Source organism: Pelodiscus sinensis, chromosome 1 (assembly GCF_052426305.1).
Source record: "Pelodiscus sinensis isolate ZL-2025 chromosome 1, ASM5242630v1, whole genome shotgun sequence".
NCBI lineage: Eukaryota > Metazoa > Chordata > Testudines > Trionychidae > Pelodiscus > Pelodiscus sinensis.
In genome coordinates, this window is record NC_143052.1 from 42641879 (window position 1) to 42663213 (window position 21335).

The following is a 21335-nucleotide window of genomic DNA, read 5'->3' on the forward strand; positions in this document are numbered from 1 at the left end:
CAGGAAACCAGCCAGCGGGGGTGCTCGGTTGTTGTTCCCAGCTGGGCTCCCGGGGCTTTCTTGCAGGCTGCCTTGCTATGCAGCAGGTAGCCAGGCTGGTGAAAGGGGCTGGCTGGGGGGATGCAGTCCCCACTTCCTGGGCTGCCCCTAACCCCCACCAGTGCCTTTTTGAGAGGGCGGAGGAGGGCAGTAGCTGTACACACCGGGTTCTTATTCCTCGGCCCCTGACTATCAGGGAGTGAGGAAAAAGTACTCATCTTGTGGCTTTCTCTTGCTCCTGGCTGCAGAGGGGAAGAGAGAGGAGGAAAGCAGCAGACTCACTTGGAATATTCACAATGACGCCACATAGTAATTTAGCACAGTGTTTCTATAGATGTAAAATGAAAAACTGAATAGCATCCATCTGTTCTGGCTTCCAACTAAAACAGTTCAGTGGTGCTATATGTACACTAGGATGTAATGTAAAACATTGTGCCTTCCTTCACACTTTCCCCTACACTTGGAATAAACTCCACCATGGAGAGGTAGGTTTCATGTATATCAAGTTCTCTCCTTTCTCCTTCAGGAAACTTTTGAAAATCCACCTGCCTATGAAGAGTGCATCTACACGGCACCCTAAACTCGAAATAAGATAGGCAATTTGCGCTACGCAAATTGCCTATCTTATTTCGATTGTATTTCGAAATAGCTTATTTTGAAATTTGGTGCATCTACACAGTGCCAAATTTCAAAATACAGTAATATGCTATTTCGACACATCTCTTATCCCTCGTGGAATGAGGGGTACAGGTATGCTGAAACAGCGTGCCCATTATTTAAAAAAATATTTCGAAAAAGCAGGCGCATTTAAAAGATGCGGGGTAGCTATTTTGGGATGCCTCCCAAAATAGCCCCACTGTCTAGACGTACCCCAAGTGAATGCCCTAGGCTAAGGGGTGACGTGGTGGCGAGAGGAGGTCTCTAAAGGTACATTTAGACTGCGGGTACATTTACCCCACGTCATTTAAATGCATCCGTTATTTTGAAAAAAAAATTGAAATAACGAGAGCGGTATTTCAGCATCCCCACAACCCTCGTTCCACAAAGGTTAAGGGATGTGTCAAAATAGTGTGTTATTTTGAAATACAATTGAAATAAGATATGCAATTTGCGTAGCGCAAATTGTGTCTTATTTCGAGTTTAGGGTGCTGGGAAGGCACCCTTAGTTTCTTTTTCTTTCTTGCTTACAAACACAGAAATTCTATCCTGGACCTGAGAAACCTTTTTGTCAAAGCTGATCCATTGCCTTGAAAAGTTTGTTCTGATTAATTGGCATTTTTTTCAATTAAAAAAAATCGGATCATCTTTACTCCCTTATACTTTTAGGGTGTGTCTACAGAGCGCCAAATTTCGAAATAACATGACCAGTCGAAATAACGTGGAACGAGGGTTACTGTGATGCTGAAAGAGCACATCCGTTATTTTGAAAAATATTTCAAAATAACGGGCATGTTTAAAAGATGTGGGGTAGCCTCCGGTACCCGAAATAGCCTCGTTGTCTACACGTACCTTTAAAGCCTGAATCAAAGTCCTCTGAAGTTAATGGAAAAAACTCCCATTGACTTCAGTGGGCCTCAGATTGTAAGTACCTTGAATAAGGCCCCTGTTAGTGGTTTGGTACAATTTACATATGGCAGAAGTTCATGTAGGGCTCACTCTTGCAAGGTAATGAGTTCCCTCAACTGCCATTGACTCCAGAGGGAGCTGAAGCCACTCACTACCTGGTAGGATCAAGATCTTCACAGAATGTAGCAATACACGTAATTCAATAAAACATGACATCATAAATTCAAATCACTTCAGAAAAAATATGATACATTTCCAATCCCACCTCAGCACTAAAAGAAAAGCTGCGTGAACACTTAACAAATTATTATAAAATTATGTTTTTCTTTCTGGTCCCACAAGGTCAATACCTGCTGGAACAACAAATCCCTCCTCTGCATGGTTTCTCAGATTTCACTAGGTCACAGTTACTTAGAACTCTGCTAGAGCACAGACTCAGCCAATGTGGGGTGAGGTAAGTAGTGGTTTTGGTATCTATTTTCTTCAAAGTGTCTTTCTAGATATTACCACATATTCTGCATGAGATTATAAACATAATTAATAATACAATGGAAAAAGTGAATAAAGGAGCCAAGAGACTATGACATGGTGGAATAAGTATGATAAAATAAATAACTCACATGCACATAGTAGACATTGATTGAGGTTTATAAATGCTTTGTGTGCCTGCTTTGCTATATCACTGCTGGTCAGATGCTGTGTGGGTGTGATAATGATTTGTTGAAATGTGGATATGCCACTAAGATTACAATGGGATATAGCAGAAGACTGGTACATTGGCAACATGAGAAGCATATTTTGTCTGACATACTTGTGTATAAAGTAGCAGTGAGGTCATTAAAAGATCCAACTGAAAAATTCCTTTTCCTTTACCCATGGAAAACTTATTCATCATTTTTTCAGATCAAGCTCATTGCTAGATGCAATACTGGTTGTTTTTTCTAAAAAATATTGCTGTTTGTGTACAGATACAGTAATATTCATATGCACAAGAATATTTCCATATTTTAATAAACTGAACAATTTTTAAAAAATTTATTCTGAAAAAATAAATTCCCAAGAAACTATTGTATACTGCAGATTTTTTAATTTTTGAGTTTTTATGCATCCTAAACCTAAAGAATCAATTTTCACAGAAAATAATTTATTCTGCTTTAAATTACTTTCTTTCAATCAAAAAGATTTGAAATACTCACAAAATATGGAAATTTAGTCTTTGCTTAGAAACAGATGTATCAAAGATTTATTACTATTAAGCATATCAAGCAGATGTTTAGTGCTATGTGAACAAGACGTGTTAATCTGATTTCACATTTGCAAATTAAACTACACAATCCTAATTTTGTTTTCTGTAATCAGAAGGCCTTTAGGTATCCAAGCCTGAAGAAATTATTCAAAGCAAAATAGGGATTAATAGCAGTTTAAATCTAGATACAATCTGTTACAAATTATTCACATTTTTAATCTACTTCACCATTAGGCTAAATGGCAAGCTACAGATAAAACATATCATATTCTCACCTTTTCCACCCATCATCTTGTCACTGTTACTGTGGAGCCTGTATTTTGAACGGACAGGAATAGTACTCTGCACGATGATCCGTCTTGTGGTATTTCTAAAATTAAGTAAGCAGTTGGAAGTTAAATTAAGGTCTGACCTCGTACAACTGTAATATAAGCAGACTCCACCCCACTGGCAGTATTGTGCATGACTTCTCTAGAATCTCATAAAAAGTTACATCAGATATGACTGGTACAATAAAATTAGCTGTGCTTTGATTAGTTTAAACAGCTCTTTTTAAAGAAAATAAATAATATTAGCAACAAAATATAGTAACACGCTGACATATATAAAGAACTAAAATCAAGACAAGTTTAGCTGTTATACAAATATGTAGTCTTCTATGTAACAGATCCTGTCATATTACTATATGTCATAAAACAGCTTCAAAGTTTCACTATTCAAACTTTTGTAGGTGTGGTAAGATGATGTGATGCCAAACTTTAAAGATTCAGTGACAGCCAATCCTAGTTCATAACACAGAAGCAAGAGACAAAGCATCATAGTCAGTGTGGAGAAGTCTGATAAAAAAGCTCTGAGTAATACCATCAAGGACATTAATAACTATCACAGCCATAGGGTGAGTGGGAAACTGGATTTTTTTTTCACTTAATTTATTTACCTACAAAAACAAAACTCAGATACAGAATAAGTTAAGACCTGGGTTTTTTTAATCTATTGATCGTGCTATTGTGATTGAGGCACAAGTAAATTCAAGTATGCTAAACTCATCAAAGATTAGAAATGAGAACCATAAACAAGCTTTCACTATCTCTGCCTTTGCTTTGATTACTCTAATCAAATTAATTTTATTAGACTGTAAGCCAGAAGTGAGCAACCTGCAGCCTGCGTGCCATATGCAGCACATTAGGGCTCCTCCACCTGTGGCCCGTGCATCCCTCTCTGCCTTCTTCTCCCATGCCTCTCGTGCACTAAGGCACTGGTGCCCTGCACTTACTTACTCCAACTCCTCTTTCCCAGCACTTTTGGAGCAATGTGCATCGGCTTATTCGCAGCATTCAAGCTCTGAGAGGGAGAAGGAGAAACAGAGATGGTGCACAAATGGGTTGCAGGTCACAGGTTGCCCACCCCAACTGGACTTCAATTTTGCCAGTCCACTGAGATGAAGGAGGGTTACCCATGTGGTCTACTCACTGGTGTTAGTTGCCATTGTTGCTGTAAGCTCTCCGAAGCTGAGACAAATTGTCATAGATCCAAACACAATAGAGTCCAAATTCTAAAAAGGAACTCTGGGCACACTGAAATATACATAAATTCATAATAATAAATTTTGTTCACAGAGACATACCTTTGCCAATGTTACTTGACCAAGTGTGGTGCTCTTCCACAGCCACCATTCAGTATGATGGACAGGACTAGTATAGAGAACCTTCTCTACAATGGACTTAGAACAAACTGATAATAAGAATTAAAATTTCTCATTTGAGAATTTAGCAATGTTATTATTGCTGACCCATGAACCCAATAATTCCCTTCATGTCACATAACCATATCAGTACTAGTACATATGCTTAATACAAGAATAATGCAGACCCTTTCCCTTTTAAATTGAAAAAAATCAAACCACCTTGCACTGTTATGTACACACTTGAAGTCTGAGTCCAATTTCACACTTGTTTAAATTAGGAGAAATTTCATTAAAGTTAATTCATTAAAATACATTGGATGTATTACCAGAATAAATGAGGTCAGAATCTCTGCCGCAGAGTCCAGCATTGGTGAATATAAGTTGAGGTATCTTGTAACAATGTAAAACAAAAAGGCTACGCTCAGGCCTCCTTATGATTCTGTCAATTTATTGTTCATTAAGAACGTATAAGGCAATTAACACAGACAATTAATTGTTGAGACAACCGAGAATAAATTACCGTATATTCCGGCGTACAAGACGACCTCTGATGTTAAAAACCATCCCCCAAAAATCGGGGGTCGTCTTGTACGCCGGGTATACATCCCAGGCGCGCCTGGGCTGCTCCCCCGCCGGAGCCCCTCCGCGGCTTTGAAAGCCTCGGGGGAAGCCGGCGGGGGGGCATCCCAGGCGCGCCTGGCCTGCTCCCCCGCCGGAGCCCCTCCGCGGCTTTGAAAGCCTCGGGGGAAGCCGGCGGGGGGGCATCCCAGGCGCGCCTGGGCTGCTCCCCCGCCGGAGCCCCTCCGCGGCTTTGAAAGCCTCGGGGGAAGCCGGCGGGGGGGCATCCAGGGCATCCTTTCAAAGCCGCGGAGGGGCTCCGGCGGGGGAGCAGCCCAGGCGCGCCTGGGATGCCCCCCCCGCCGGCTTCCCCCGAGGCTTTCAAAGCCGCGGAGGGGCTCCGGCGGGGGAGCAGCCCAGGCGCGCCTGGGATGCCCCCCCTCCGGCTTCCCCCGAGGCTTTGAAAGCCGCGGAGGGGCTCCGGCGGGGGAGCAGCCCAGGCGCGCCTGGGATGCCCCCCCGCCGGCTTCCCCCGAGGCTTTGAAAGCCGCGGAGGGGCTCCGGCGGGGAAGCAGCCCAGGCGCGCCTGGGATGCCCCCCCGCCGGCTTCCCCCGAGGCTTTCAAAGCTGCTGCGGCTTTGCTCCCGGTGCCTCTGGTCTGCTGGGGACCATCTCCAGCAGACCAGAGACACCGGGAGCAAAGGAGGCGGAGGGGCGCTGGGGTATAAGATGAAACCCTATCTTTTAATTAAAAAGATAGGGGGTCATCTTATACGCCCAGTCGCCCTATACGCCGGAAAATACGGTATAAAGTAATCTAGAAGCTTTTTAAAGAAATTATTTAATGTACTTCACTCATTTGCTATATTTACTTGCTGTACTCACTGATATATTGTTAAAATATGTTTATTGTGGTGAAACATTTTGGTAGAAATTTGGTAGAAAATTTCAGCAGTTACACATTTAGATACACATGAAGGGCAGGTGGAAGCAGCATGGGAAGGAGCAAAAAGCTTAGTGGGAGATGGTATGCACGGGAAGCCAGCTTGAAAGCTAGCTCCCCATACATATCAGCTCTTCTCCACCCCCAGCACTGATGCCTCTGTGTCAGAGGCAGCAGCAAGGGGAGGAGGGCAGGAGCAGAGCAGGCAGGTGGCTCTGTGGGAGCCAGCATGCATGGGGAGCTGGGTTTATTCATTTCCATATTTGTTTCAGTGTTATAAAGGATGAGTCTTGCAAATCACCAAAAATGCATTACATAAATTACAGACAGCCCCAGATGCCAGTGGCACGTGATAAGGATCAACCCAATGGAAGATCCCTCTACTGAATGTTCTCAAAGGGGGTCATATGACACCTTTTACTTTTGGTCATGTGTCCATCTTGACCCTGAGAGTGTTACCTCCAGAGGCATGGGTAATGGTGGTCAGGAGGGTGGCTAATGGGGGCCAGGGGAATGGCTAATGGGGTCAGGGTGTGTGGCTAATGTGTCCCTAGTTTTGGTTCAGAAAATATGGTCACCTTACAGGCCATGTCACTCTGTGGCTCAGATACCCTGACATGTGGCATGTCCAGGGCTGGCAGAAGCAGGCTCACTCAAGAGAAAGGATGTGGACGCATTGGAGGGGGTCCATCGGGGGGCGGATTAGGAGGCTGGAGCACGTGATTTATGAGAGGCAGAGGGATTTGGGTTTATTTATTCTACAGAAGGGTGAAGGAGGGGGATTTGATAGCAGATTTCAGCTACCTGAAGGGGAGTTCCAAAGAGGATGGTGAGAGGCTCTGGTGACAGCCTTAGCTACCTAGATACCCAGCAGCAGAACAAGGCACAATGGTCTCAAGTTACAGGGGGGGGAGGTCTAGGCTGGCTATTTGGAAAAACTATTTCACTAGGAGGGTGGTGAAGCACTGGAATGGGTTACCTGTAGAGGAGGTGGTGGAATCTCCATCCCTAGAGGTTTTTAAGTTCCAGCTTGACAAAGGCCTGGCTGGGTGGCTTTAGTGGGGTTGGCTGCTTTGGGCAGGGGATAGGACTGGACGGCCTCCTCAGGTCTCTTTCAACCCTAGGATTCTGGCTTCATGACCCCATTCATACTGCGATTTCCTGAGAGTTCAGCCCGCCTGCCGTTAGACCCCCCTTCCGCCAGAGGGAGCTAGACAGGCACAGGCGCTGCGCTGAACAAGCCGCTCATGGACTCCCCGCTGAGCTCAGGCAGCGCCTGTTCATTTTGCTCCCGAGGCTCTTACGCAGAGCGCATGCCCGCCCCGCAAAGCAGCAGCGCGGGCGAGCAACTACCTTGCCGCACAAGCACGCGCACTGGGAGATAGCCCCTCCTCCCAGCCTCGTTCTCAGGCCTTGCCTCATCGACACCTGCGGCCTTCAGTCGTCATTGGCTTGTCCTCTAACCAACGGTTCACGGTTATCGCGGCGCCTGCGCACTGTTGTTCCGCCGGTGGCGGTGGCGGCGGGAGTGAGCGCTGCCGTGCCCGGACCGCAGTGCAGCGCGTGTCGCGCACCATGGCTGGGGTGCTGAAGAAGGTGAGAGCCGGGGTCGCGCCCGGGTGGAAACTTCCCAGTTCCCCTCCCGTAGTGGGCCTGGGTCACTGGGGATGCTCCCTCCTCCCGCTCCCCTGGGGACGGGCAGGCCTGGCTGGCGGCCTGGCAAAACTCCCCCCGCCGCGTCAGATTGCAGCCAAGGCGCCTCGTTACACGCCGGGGCAACGGCCGAGTCTGGCCGCGGCGCGTTTCGCTTTGGGAGCAGGGAAGAGGAAAGGCCTGGAGGCTGCCGAACGCCCGCCGGGCCCGAGTCTTCTTTGCGCGTGTCCACGCACCCACCGCGGTGCTGCCCGCGGCCCGGTTGCTGCTGCCCGGGGCCTGGCTTCGGGTGACAGTTACCCCCTCTTGGAGGCGGATGTGTGGATGGGAGACGCTGTCCTACCCTGAAGTGCTACCGCACTGCTGTATCTGAAGGCAGACCAGACGGGATGGAGGCTCTGCGCCGCCAGCCCTCTTGATATGTGTGACACTTTTGTTTGTGTGACATTATTTGGAGTTATTTGCCAAGATGTGCTTTGCTTCAGCTAAAGTAAGGTGTAAGTGTAGTTTATTACCAGACTTGACATTAATGCTTTGGTTTGCTCAATATATTCTGTTTGTGCAGACCACTGGGCTCATGGGACTAGCTGTGTCTGAGACTCCTCATGAGGTATGCATTTTTTATATCTAATTGACATGGACTTCAAATCAGAGTATTCACTTGTTCTGCATGATTTTTCATGTATATGTTAAATATCTTACGATCTTACAGGAAGAAGAGTTTAAAATCCAAAATTTGACCAGCTCTGAAACTTTCATTTTGATAAAGAATATTGGCTTTGGTCTAGGAAGACTTGTTCTTAAAAATAAAGGTGTTTTTTTTTTTGTTATATAAATATTTTAAAAAAAGACTTGATAGTTGCTTCTTAGAATTAAATTCCAAAATCACGTACAATAAGGTTTTGTGGTCCCCCATCTCCAGCAAACATGAAGTGGTAATGCTTTTTTATGTAGGAGCCTGAAGACGTGAAAAGAACTGTGTAACGTATCAGACGGCATGCAGTTACTTAGATCTGGTAGCTTGTAAATTTAATTACTATTTCACATGCACAGATTTTCCCACAACGTGTAATAGATTCTGCAGCCCCCTGTTAATGTTGCTGTTATGTTGGGAGTGGCAGGGCTGGATTGGTGTCTAGATTGTAAACTCTTTAGGGCAGGGACCCACAGTGCTAGGTTTATATAGAGTTTAGTGCAGTGGGGCCTTGGCCCAAGACTGGAGCACCTAAGACATTACTGTAATACAAATAATATATATCTTGATAATTCTCATTTGCATTCCTAAGGCAGTATTTGTCTAGTTCATCTAAGACAGAGGTCTCCAGTCTATGAGGTGCTCTCACCTTGGTGGTGCGGAGGAACATTCAGGGGTGGGATGCAGTGTTCCTCTAATATTTTCCATCCATGTGTAAAATACACTTTTATGTGCACCAAGGCATGTGTGACTGTGCAATACCAGCAGAAGCAAAAACCCAGCATTTGACTCTCTCCTGAGTGGCCACGTGAGCACTCAGCTTACTGAGAACACTGGTGGAAAGAGAGCATCACCAAGTCTTGCTCCTGGCTCCTCCTCCTTCCCCTCCCCTCTTACACCTGTCCATGTTGCACCTTCCTGGAGCTGCAACTCTGCTTCCAGCTGGCGTGGGGAGGAAAGATAAGGGTAATGAGTGTGGGGGGGGGGGGCGCAAGGTAAAAATGTGGGGACCCACTGATATTGAACATAAGATTTTCAGCTAACAAATTTGAAAAGCACAGTTTAATACTGTACTTCTCTGAAATATTGACATTTTTCAACTATGCAATAATCCCACTAGGGAGAGATCACGCCATGCCACTACTACTTGGAAACAGTTAGTCGTGTCTACAGTATGTCTGTTAAATATTGAATAATTCACTAGTCAAATAGTCGATGGAATTTTCCTTGACTAATCCATAGGCACTTCCGCATTCCTCCTTTGAAATATACAAGAGCCCCCACTCTGGCTCTTACACATTTCAAAGAAGGAATGTGGAACTCTGTGTGCAGCCCAGGGCCAGCGGGAAGTCCAGCTGACTCTGGGCTGCATCTGGGCATGCCAGCTTTAAAATGTACAAGAGTCCCCAGCGGGGGCTCTGGTGCATTTCAAAGCAGACCCCGCTGACCCCAAGCTCCATCTGATAGAGGCAGCAAGCGGATGAGGGGGGGAAATCGACTAGTCGGCTCAACTATCTAATAAGCATTTGCTTATTAGATAGTCAACTAGTCCTTAACATCCTTAATCTACAGGATTGTTTTACGACTTTAGGAGAGTAAATTTATTTCAGAACTTAATTTATAACAGTTTGGGGTCCTAAACCATAAACTCATCAGGGCTGCAATTAAACCCTTAATCTTAACATGCTATTTTCTTCTCTCATCCTGCTGTTGTGTATATAATTCTGCTTATGCTCTTTTCCCTTAACCTTTCACATCCCTAGTGTGAAACTGGAATTAACTGGAGCAGCCCCAGCTGCTGTGAATTTTTTTGCTAACCCCTGACATTTCTTCAAAACATACTTTGGGTATTTATCCACAAACTTTTCTACAGATGAATGTAAATGAATTTCCCCTAATGTTGGCACCTGTTCCAGGTGCCCTTTTTAGTAAGTGTTGGGTGTGGGGGTGGCTATATCTTTTGGTTTTATTTGCTTTTTTTACTTTAAAGCTTTGTGCTGGCTAACATCTGAGAAATTAAGGTGCAGATCTTGAGATCAGGTTAAAACATTCACAGCACAATTTGTGAAGAAAGTAGTTAAGATTACCAAGGTAGTTTTGTACTTTACAGATGAGTCCAAATAGAAAGTCCAAATTGAAATACATTCTGGCCCAAACTGAAGTCAGAATTCTGCAGTCATACCAAGCTATTTTATTGTTATAGCTACTGTGAATTTGAATGCAGTAGTTTTCTGTATTTTACTTTGAGCTCATAGATTATTTAAATATTTCTGTTAACATTAATTTACTGTTTGCATGCATTCACATGTCTTCCAATCATTTCAGCACCTGAGGATACTGTATACAAAAATTCTTACTGCACTGCAGGACATCCCCAAAGATGCAGCATATAGGAAATACACTGAACAGATTGTAAATGAACGGTTTAACATGGTAAAAACAGTAAGTATAGAACAAATATTTTATATGCTTAGTTTGCACAATATTTTCCTTCTCACTTGATCTTCAAAGAACATATAGAAGATGTGTTACAGAGAGATGATCAAGGTTACATATTGTTTTGTGATTACAGAAGCTATTATATTTTGTTTATTTAACTAGAAAACAGCAATTGTTTCTCATCACTGATTTCTGCTAAAAATAGAAAGTAGTTAGCTGAAGATTTGAAGACTCCCGGATATTTCTTTAAATTTGTAGGTAATATATACATATGCGTGTTTATCAAATTAATTATTTTATCTCTTTACCATTCAACATTTTTGAAACAACCACTTCATTGGTAGGGTCAAATAGCTCATTCCAGTTTTGCATTCTTGCTTTTGTCTGTCTACAGTGACTTATTGAAAGGATGAGTATCTTATTTGTCCAGAAAGCTATGACCACACTTCCCTTCCACAGTTTGATACAGCAGAATGCTATTTTTTGCTTCTGTGTACATCTGAGTTGCAAGGAAATACACCCCCACAGTTATTTCTCTTTACATTTTCAGTGAGAAATTGAAAGAACGGTATAGGCATTGTTTTTCCTATATTGTAAAATAGGTCACCTTGATGTTAACTCATTTGAAGGGGTACATTCAGAAAACTAGACACTGTTCAATTGTCAATTTTTTAAAGTTCTGCACTTGACATTTTTAAAAAACCTAAACACTTATTTTTACCTGTATTCACAGGAACCTAATGTGCAAAAACTAGAAGACAAACTGAAAAGTGGTCAGATAGAAGAAGTTATTAGACAGGTAAGTTGAATACTGTTTAAAACACCTTTGCTAAAAGAAAGCAACAAGATATGGTAGCTTTTAAAATGATGGGCATTAAGAGAGTATTAAATATATAATAAGCAGCATGTGTGTTCTAAATATTTTAATCACAGAAAAGTGAATGTCCTCTGCCTGGTCCACGTGCATGGAAATAACCAGTGCTTTTATCTATTTAAAGTTCAGTCCATGCACTGTATTAACCCTTGTATCTGCGAGGATGACTTCCAAAAGAGATTACATATTACTAACCACAGAAAGAAGCCTTTAGAGGAAGCGGAGGGTCTCTTGATAGTGTCAAAACAAGATTGGATGCCTTTGTGGAAAAGAGTCATTAGACAAACAAAACTATTGGGCATGGTGTGGTGATATGCAGGAGGTCAGACTAACTGATTTTGTGGTCTCGTTTAGCCTTAAACTCTGAATAAAAATGACATTTTATATCAAGCTTTGGTTCAAGTAAGGTCAAGAAAACTAAAAACTTCAAGATATGGCATAAACAGATCCTAATATTGAACATCAGATAATAAGTACTGAATAATAAAGATTGCATTTTTTTTTAACTCTAAGACAGGAATGATGCAACTGAAAGGAAAAATTAGTAAGTTTAGCACTGATCCAACATTAACATACTATTCCCTTATCAACTCTTTCAACTACTTTCTCTAATAAAGATCCTTTGCACTGCAACATATTTGACATAGCTTATGTTGGTGAAAATCAGAGTACTTTATCTTATGGGAAATATGCATTAATAATTGTATTTTCTCATTTGCAAGCAGAATTCCTATTGAATGGGAATTATGTGTATTTAGGACTAAGTATTTTCAGGTGTGGGAAATCCTACTCCAGAAATAGCAGTTTGACATAAAAACGCTGAATACTTAGTTCATTGATTTGTCATAAAGGCAACTTGAAATTATATATATTTTTTTAAATTAACTAGTTAAAGGGTTGTTGAATGTCTAAACAGTGTTACTAAACTGTGTTCTCATTCAATGGACTGTAAAACTCTCCTGACCTCTGGGTCTGTTGAAGCTGCAGAGAAGCAGTCCTTTCTTGCTTAATTCTTAGGGAGGATTTGAGTCAAAGTTGTGAAATTCTTGAATTGTTCAACATTAGGACACAAAGTAATTGTATAACTGTTATCCTTTTGATGGTATATTTGAATAAAACTGTGAGATACAGTAATAAAATACATTTGTTTAACCACCCCTAACCAACTGTGGGGCCATCACAGCCAAGATACCCACACCCCTGTCTTCTAAAGCAGGCCTGAACAAAATCTGGCCTGCAGAGGCAGCAGGGAGCTCAGGCAGGCTTCTCAGCTTGCCCTGCAGCCTTGCACGCTATGCAGAAATGTGGCTGGCCGGGCTCCATTTCTGTTTTAAAACTGAAGAGGAGGGGGGAAGTTTTAGGATCTGCCCTTCCCCTGCCACATTCCCATTGGCCGGTTTCTGCCAGAAACCGGCCAATGGGAGTTGCTTGTTGGAATAACAGGCAGCTAAGAAGAATCACAACCCCTCTCCTTGGCTTAATTATTCATGAAGCACATGGCCGGGCAGGCTGGCTGGGAAACATTTTCAACTGGGCAAGCAGGCTAGTTTGGCAGCTGGCAAGTAAGTATCCTGGTGACAGCCTGCTTCTGGCACCCCTGCCCTTTCTTGTCCCAACTCTCTGCAACTGTCCCCCCTCCACCCCCACTCAACATATTCAAACTTTCTGTTCCCCTCTTACACTCCTCCCAGATCTGACACCCCAGTCCTCCTGCCCCAGATCACAATCCCCTCCTACCCTAGGTCCCATCCCAAACCCCTGCACTCCTGTCCCCTGCCGTAAATCACAACCGCCTGCTTCATCCTGTCAAAGTTAGACAGGACTCACAGATTTGGCAGACTGCTCTGTTTATTTCAGCAAAGCTGAAAAGATACTGGGACTTAGGGTGAACCGGGACAGAAAAGAAAGCAGAACACAGATCAACATCAGTAAAATGAGTTGCATCTGGCAGGATAGAAGCCAGATTAGTTGCTGGGTTAGGGATTACAGGAAAGGTGGGTACAACAATGCAGTTAATAGCTTGAAGATCCTGAACAAACCGCCATGATTTACCATCAGCTTTTCGAACTGGGAGGAGGATAGGGGTGTTACAGGGGCTGGAACAGGGGACAATAATGCCTTGTTCCCACAGGGTGGATATGACCGGAGCTGAAACCTTTAAATCCCAAAAACCCGGTGCCACGACCCCTTTTCTGACCTTATCCCCATTCTTGGTACCCTCCCCATTCCCAGTACTGTCTGCCCTGCCCTGAATAATGCTGTATTTGCAGAGCTATCAACTTTTGTGAGGACTGCTTCTCTTTCTTTTTAGAGTGCAGTGGCAATGTTCTGCCACTGCTTGCAATTTGTCCATGGTCTTGGCCTCCCATCCAACACTTATTTGCTTTAACATACTGCTAATAGCAGATAAGAGGCTATTAATAAACGCATGCACCAGGGCGCCCTGTCCATTTTTACCTGGTTGCTGTACCCCAAAAAAACCAACCAAACAAACAAAAAAACCATCAGTCAGTCTGTGTGATAGTTGCCCGGGTTTTTTTCTTTGTTGCTGTTTACGGGGTTATAAGTAGTTTACACAGTTGCAGGAGGTCTGCTTCAGAGGGTTCATAGGCATTGCACACTAGCAAAATTCCTCTGCAAATTTGGTAGGGTTTTCCTGGGGCTTTGGAAAACCTTTTACAATCAAGTGGAGCTCCGTGTGGGTCCAGAGTTTATAGTGGGTCCAGAGGGTCTGAGTCTTCTTGGAGGACGGGGTAAAGGGAAGCGCTCGGTCTGGTGGTGGGAGAGGAGGTTTCCAATAAAGCTTTTTCTTATAATTAGAATTTTAAGGGAGGCGAGCTTCGATTCAGTTCATTTAAGATTTGCCTCGTCCCACCACTGCATGAAGCAATCTACCTCTCCTCTAGCCAATTTAGTTTTGGGAAGGCCAAGTTTGTCTTTTAAGACGTCCACTTGGTCTTTGTTCCAAGATCCTAACAGTGGCCACTGAGTTTTGGGATCCCCCAGAGTTAATCTAGATCATTTTTCCAGAAATTTACAGGAGTCCGGACCCTTTCTAAAATATATAAACTGAGCCAGGGTCCCTTTAGGCAACTATCCCTGCTTAGACGTCTAGTTACACATACAGGAGGACTTCATACACCAATCACACAAGGAGGAAATTCGGGTTCGTCAGAGCGGTGCCCAGTGCAACACACAAAAGAAGCCCACAGGCTACTGCCTCAATCGCCCTTGCGTTCACTCCAAGGATTTTATCCAAGGTGCAGTGCGGCTGCGATTGTGCAGATTCCAGTCACACAGACCGCGGGGACAGGAGCCCCTTGGTCGGCCAGTCCCCGGGCAGAGATGGCTCCCAGACTCACTCACACCACAGGGAAGACTGATAGACACAGAGACAAGACAGTCCTCAGTCCGGACAAAATAATTACCTGACCAGAGTCCTGATGTTAGATCCCGGGATCCCTACCAGAACAGAGCAGGAACCAACAGGTTCGATGGCGTAGACTTCGCTGTGGCTGTGCACCTTTCCGTTCTGGCGGAGGACCGCTCGGGCCAAATGCCCAGGTGCCAGCTACCACGGTCATCCTGCAAAACAGTCAGGGATCACACAGCCTCAGCGAAGACGGTTGCCATCTCAGTGGGACCTCCAAATTGTCAAAGTTAGACAGGACTCACAGATTTGGCAGACTGCTCTGTTTATTTCAGCAAAGCTTTGCTAAAATGCATTCAGAAAATGTGAGTACCATACAAGGTACAAACCCCTTGATTTTATACAGTCAAAAGGCCAAGTTAACAAGATCAAAGGGTGTGGCAAAACTTCACATTATTAGTGTGGTTAAGTATCTTCATTTCAATATCAAGCACACAGCAATCTCCTGGCTATATCTCCCTGATTATCTAGAATTGCCTAATGTTTCTCTTCCTGTTAAACTCAGGCCCAAATTGGCTAGCACCTTGATCTGCATACCTACAATCAACATTAACATACTTTTCTTCTTCCTCTTAAAAGACAAACAGAATTCCTTCAACTTATTCAATTATTACAGTACAATTCATCTTTCTCTTACAGTATAATTCTTTCTACTTTCACAATCCCAACTCCCTCCCAGACTCCAAGCTCCCTTCTGCACCTAACCTCCATTCTGGACCCCGCATCTCCTCCATTGATATCATGGAAAAGTGAGGGCCTCGACCACTTTTCAAAATCTTGGCATCTCTCCCCCTCCCCCGTCAAATTATTGTCCACACCTACACTACAGCACAGTTGTGGGGAGGGTCTCACCACATACTTACACACAACCCTTGTCCATCAGAGCCCAGCTGCAGAGTCTACCACCTCAGACACACTTGCAACTTCCCCCCCAAATCCCAGCTGTTCCCCCTTCCCTCTCTTCCTCCCCCCCCCCCCCAAATCCCAGACACCTGCATCCCTAAGTCTCCAGAGCCTAGGAATCCAGAGGGAGAAGAGTTCTGAGCTTGTCTGGAGTTTCCTGCATCCCATCTCCTGTAAGGGCGGGCTAGGAACTGCAGCTGCTGGGATCCCTCAAAGTTTTTAATAGCAGCCCGCTGTTCTGCAGCCTAGTTCTGTACTAAGAAAATTCTGCACTCTCAGGCTACGTCTACACTGGCCCCTCTTCCGGAAGGGGCATGTAAATTTCAGCAGTCGTCGTAGGGAAATCCGCGGGGGATTTAAATATCCCCCGCGGCATTTAAATAAAAATGTCCGCCGCTTTTTTCCGGCTTTTAAAAAAGCCGGAAAAGAGCGTCTAGACTGGCCCCGATCCTCCGGAAAAAGTGCCCTTTTCCGGAGGCTCTTATTCTTACTTCAAAGTAAGAATAAGAGCCTCCGGAAAAGGGCACTTTTTCCAGAGGATCGGGGCCAGTCTAGACGCTCTTTTCCGGCTTTTTTAAAAGCCGGAAAAAAGCGGCGGACATTTTTATTTAAATGCCGCGGGGGATATTTAAATCCCCCGCGGATTTCCTTACGACGACTGCTGAAATTTACATGCCCCTTCCGGAAGAGGGGCCAGTGTAGACGTAGCCTCAATGTTTAATTTTCGCACCTTTTTTGGGTAAAGGGCCCCCGACCAACAGAAAATTTAGTTGTGAAGAACACACCAATGAGAAAGAAAAAAACAACCCACTGGCCTGGACCTAAACTGAGAAGCAGGGTTACCAGGGCTCTGCTTGCACTCCAGACTTGGAGGAGAGGTGCTGAGGCTGACTTGCTGCAGGACTGGAATGTCAGCACTAGCTCACCCTGTTGCAGCTTGAAGTCCCTGAGATCTGCCAAGGACAAGGCTGTATTAACTCTTGGGGCCTGGAGATTTTATGGCCCTTCCCCACCTCCCAGGCTCCAGAGTAGGGCCAAAAATGAGGGGTTCAATGTATGGGAGGGGGCTGCATGTTGAGGCAGGTGTTGGTGAGGTCTCCACTTGGGCTATGGGGTAGAGCTTGGAATGAGTTGCTTGGGGTTCAGGAGTGGGCTCCAGGCTGGGGCCAAAGAGTGGGCTCAAGGCAGAAGGTTGGGGATTGGGATGTGAGACTGGAGAGAGGGTTGGGGTGCAGGGCACTTACCTGGAGCAGCTGCTCCTATTTTCGGGGGGGGGGGCCTGCAGTTCCCATTGGCCGGGAATCATGGACAATGGGAGCTGAGGGGCAGCACCTGCACGCAAGTGCAGCTCAGGGGACAGCTTCTATTGGCGCTCATGGCAATGCAGCTCCAATCTGGGGAGGCAGAGGAATGGCAGCGTATGGGGCTGCCTTCCCCCTCCAGAAAGGGCTTGCCTGGAACATAAGGGCTGTGACTACATTGGCGTGATCTTGTGCCAAAGTGGTCGCTTTTGCGTAAAAACATGCTGCCTGTCTACACTGGCGAGGAATTCTTGCACAAGAACACTGACATTCTAATGTGTGAAATAGTTCTTGCGCAAGACGCACTATGATGCTTCCGCTCAGGAATAAGCCCTCTTGCGCAACTGTACTTGTGCAAGAAAGCCCTATGACTAAAATGGCCATCGGAGCTTTCTTGCTCAGGAGAGCGTCTACACTGGCATGGATGTTCTTGTGCAAAAGCACATCTCTTGCGCAAAGGCACATGCCAGTGTAGATGCTCTCTTCTGGAAGACTTTTTGCACAAGAACTCTTCCGCAAAAGAGTTCTTGTGCAAAATCATGCCAGTGTAGATGTAGCCAAGGGCTTTAGTGGCTACAGCCCAGGGCCCTGAGCCAAGAGGGGTCCCAATCACTTGCTTAGCTGAACAATGTTAGTGCTCATGTACTCCTGTTGAGACCAGAGAGGAAAAGCGTGGTGCTTGAACAACTTTTCCTGCTTGTTATGTTCTTAGACTGCATGAGCATGATCGGAGAGGGAGGAAAGACTGGTGGGTGGGTAGTTTAAGAAGAGCTGTCAGTCATTCTTGTTTTTCAGTTAGGAAGCACATTCCCAGTGTGGTTGGGAGTATGGGTCTTTGCTGACTCCCTCTTATGCAGAGGTGGGCAAGAGGCAGTTAGTGGGCCAGATCCTGCCTGCAGCCTCCTCACCAGAATCCTTACTACACAGCAGTTCATGCTGCTTTAAACAGCTAGCTGCAAATTGCTCTAAATGCTGGGAGGGATGGGGTTGCTTCACGTGCTGTCTCTGCCTCCTAGCAAAATCTATCAGGTCCCATTTGCCAGTTTCCAGAAGGAAGCCGCCTTCTTCCCTCACTCCCCCTTCCCTGTCGTGGAACAGAGCCACATGGAGCAGCTAGTCCAGCAGCCAGGCATGGAGCCATTATCAGATTCCTGCAGGGCTGCTGGATGGGAGCTGCCTAGGTAAGTGCCTCCTAGCCAGAGCCTGCCTCTGACACCCCACCTCTTCACCCCCCCAACTTTCTGTCCCAGGTCACAACCCAAACTATCTGCACCTCCTTTCCCCAGGTAACAACTCCCTCCCAGACTTTGTACTTTCTCCTATACCCCTCCCCTAAGACAGAATCCTCCCCTGCCCAAGATCATAACCTCCTCCTTCACTCAAACTTCTTTTCAGATACCACATCCCCAATGCACCCCTGCTCTCTTCTATACCCCATCTGCTGTCTCAGACCCAGCACCCCTGCCACAGAAGTGTGGCTCTTGACGATTTACCAAAATCTTAATCCCATTAATCCCCCGATTTTAATAATTATTGCCCACCCCTGCTCTTATGGGTGCCAGCCAGAGATAGGATAGGTTACAGAGCATCCCTTGGAGCCTGGAATTTCTTTGAATTATTTTCTTACATATGTGGGTTGAGTCGCCCTTTTGGTTACATGGAGCTAAGACATTTCTGCCCTTGGAATGTTCTTGAACTCCTTTTAGGCAATCTGATTCATAGTTTGGGAACCAGTATGTTGTAATATCACTTGGAGTGGGCGTTGACTAATCTGAGCTAGGGTTGGCAGGATTTGTAACGAATGTTTGTAGTGAATGATCTCATTTGTGTTATATGGAGTTATATAACATGATTCTACAATTTCTTTTAATTGTAAATCAAGTCTTAATTCTGCACCTGATTAATCTTCTTTCTGCAAATGGATAGTAAGCTCTTTATGGCAAAAGCACTCTTTGTGTAGCAGTTATCTTGGAGCCCTCTAGCAATTACTGCAATACAAATAGGAATTTACATTTTATGCTTGCTGTGATGGATTTCATCGTGTGTGTGTGTGTGTGTGTGTGTGTGTGTGTGTGTGTGTGTGCGCGCGCGCTCTCGTTCCACTCAATCTGCCTGCTTGTCCTCTAGGGCGCCCCACTACCCTGTCATGCTGGGCCAGAAGCTCTTATCTCCCCTAGCCAAAGCACAAAGCTGCAGTAACAACCGCTTAGGAGAGCTGAACAAATTCCATTCTGAGAGGGCTCAGCTATAAGACTGGTGATCCAGGAACACAGCCCTGAATAAATCCATCTTACTCTTTATAAAAGTTTTCCACAGCTCATGAGATCAGCCCTGTTTATTAATGAAGGGAAGATCTGCATGGTGGTTACCTCTGTCAGGTAACAATTACTTACATTGAGCTTGATAATATTTTATTCAGTATAAAAAGGTAGATTGTAAGTGACTGAAGGTGACAACAGGCACACCAAAATAAACACAACATGCCAGCTAATACACTAAGAAAATTGTTACATTCAAATTCTTACCCTAACAGTTCTAATATTTTTCACAAACTAGACAGCCTCCTAACTTGAGCTTTGGTGTCTGGCCATTTGGTTTCTTGCTTTTAAAATCCCTTTTTCCCAAGGTGGAAATTCTTTGTGTGCAGTTCAAACTTTTCTCACCTTGAATGGGAAAGTACAAGACCCAAAATGGGTTTCAGCATTAGGTGACTGGGGCACATATCTTTGTAGGACCAACTGTAGCTTGAGCTTACAGGAAAAACAAACCCATTTAGTGTCTTGAGTACTGGGCCTTTGTCTCCAGAGTATTACCCTGGCCCTCACTAGCACATCTAGAATTATAAACAGATTCACACTTCATATTTCTAACTTTACATAAGAATGATACATGCACAAAATATACACATTATGTTGCAACTTTTAAAATGTCACGTGATGCATTTTGCCTAAAGTATCTTAAGCCAGTTTTCATAACACATGGAGAGATTGTGACACTTGCATTTAAAACAAGTTGAATTGCTGCTATTCTGGTTTTAGTCAGTTTTTTCCTCACTCATGTTCAACTAATCAAATTATTAATCTGCAAATTAAAGCTAGAAAATAAGAGGTTATGTCCCAACTAAGGAACTCTTGTAAGAACGTATTGCTCATGACATAATTGTAGCTATAGGTTAAGTAGAGATGCAAATTTCCACAATTTCTAAATATACCTGCAGTGCTGTTTCACATACTCCTGTAAATTTGAACTCTTACCATGATTAGAGTGGGCTTCATGTCTGAAGTCAGTGAGAATAAAATGTATGGCTTTGCATTGTGATCTGTAGCCCAATGACTAAATTGCTTGTAAATCACTCTAGATGGAACTTTGGCATCTGAATGCTTTTGAAATTCATAAGCAGTGTTCTCCAATTATAGATTAGTCAGTATCTCAAAATACAAAATATTTTAATTATATTTTATGTTTTCATCAACAGGCTGAAAGTGAGCTCTCTCTAGCAAGAAAAATGGCCCAATGGAAGCCATGGGAACCATTAGTTGAAGAACCTCCTACTGACCAATGGCGATGGCCAGTGTAATAGTTTTATGTCTAACTATTTGAGAACTGAAAAAAAACCCTTAATTATTGATATCATGTTAATAAAAATGTCTTTAAAGAAAATGGCTTGTGTATAATTTATTTTGCTTCAATAGCTATTTAAATGTAGCAGGATGTAAAAGTCCAGTCTGACTTTCTTGGGCTTTACTAAAACTTTGTTTAGCTGTTACTCTGATTTTTTTTCCCTAGCTTGCTGATTTAATTAACAATATATTAAGTAGAAACTTTCTTCTTATTCTTTTCTGATTCATCTAATTTTCACATACCACTTCTTGACACTTAATTACCATGGCTGTCATTTCACATCTCAGACTGTGGTTTAACCAAAAAGAGGAAGGGGAGAACTACATTTTACACACAGTTGATGAGCCACAGTGAGATAAATACAGATGAAACTGTGTGTTTGAT

At 44.2% G+C, this 21335-nt stretch overlaps 2 protein-coding genes across 5 annotated transcripts in view; one reads left to right on the top strand and one right to left on the bottom strand.

Moving 5' to 3' along the window:
* The window catches only part of ASB15 (ankyrin repeat and SOCS box containing 15), a 43780-nt gene extending 40441 nt beyond the window's left edge, over positions 1-3339 (bottom strand). The window contains exon 1 of one of the 4 annotated variants that reach the window (XR_016349763.1): positions 3127-3273. The gene's annotated coding sequence lies outside the window, so the exon portion shown is untranslated. Of the gene's footprint in view, positions 1-3126 lie in introns of all 4 variants that reach the window. The other 3 variants (XM_089779042.1, XM_089779047.1, XM_089779037.1) reach the window with 3 other exon arrangements.
* Positions 3340-7187: 3848 nt separating this feature from the next.
* NDUFA5 (NADH:ubiquinone oxidoreductase subunit A5) lies at positions 7188-20990 on the top strand. The gene is made up of 5 exons (XM_006122589.4): positions 7188-7632; positions 8255-8299; positions 10709-10825; positions 11556-11621; positions 20806-20990. Exons 1-5 carry the CDS (start codon positions 7612-7614, stop codon positions 20905-20907), a joined length of 351 nt encoding a protein of 116 aa, XP_006122651.1. The 5' UTR covers positions 7188-7611; the 3' UTR covers positions 20908-20990.
* The last annotated feature ends 345 nt before the right edge of the window (positions 20991-21335 follow it).

Excerpts from the sequence above, each read along its gene's own strand:
- NDUFA5 (XM_006122589.4), top strand. The coding sequence starts at position 7,612 with ATGGCTGGGGTGCTGAAGAAG. Across the intron at positions 8,300-10,708 it reads TGTCTGAGACTCCTCATGAG|CACCTGAGGATACTGTATAC; the intron begins GTATGCATTTTT and ends CAATCATTTCAG. Across the intron at positions 10,826-11,555 it reads GGTTTAACATGGTAAAAACA|GAACCTAATGTGCAAAAACT; the intron begins GTAAGTATAGAA and ends CTGTATTCACAG.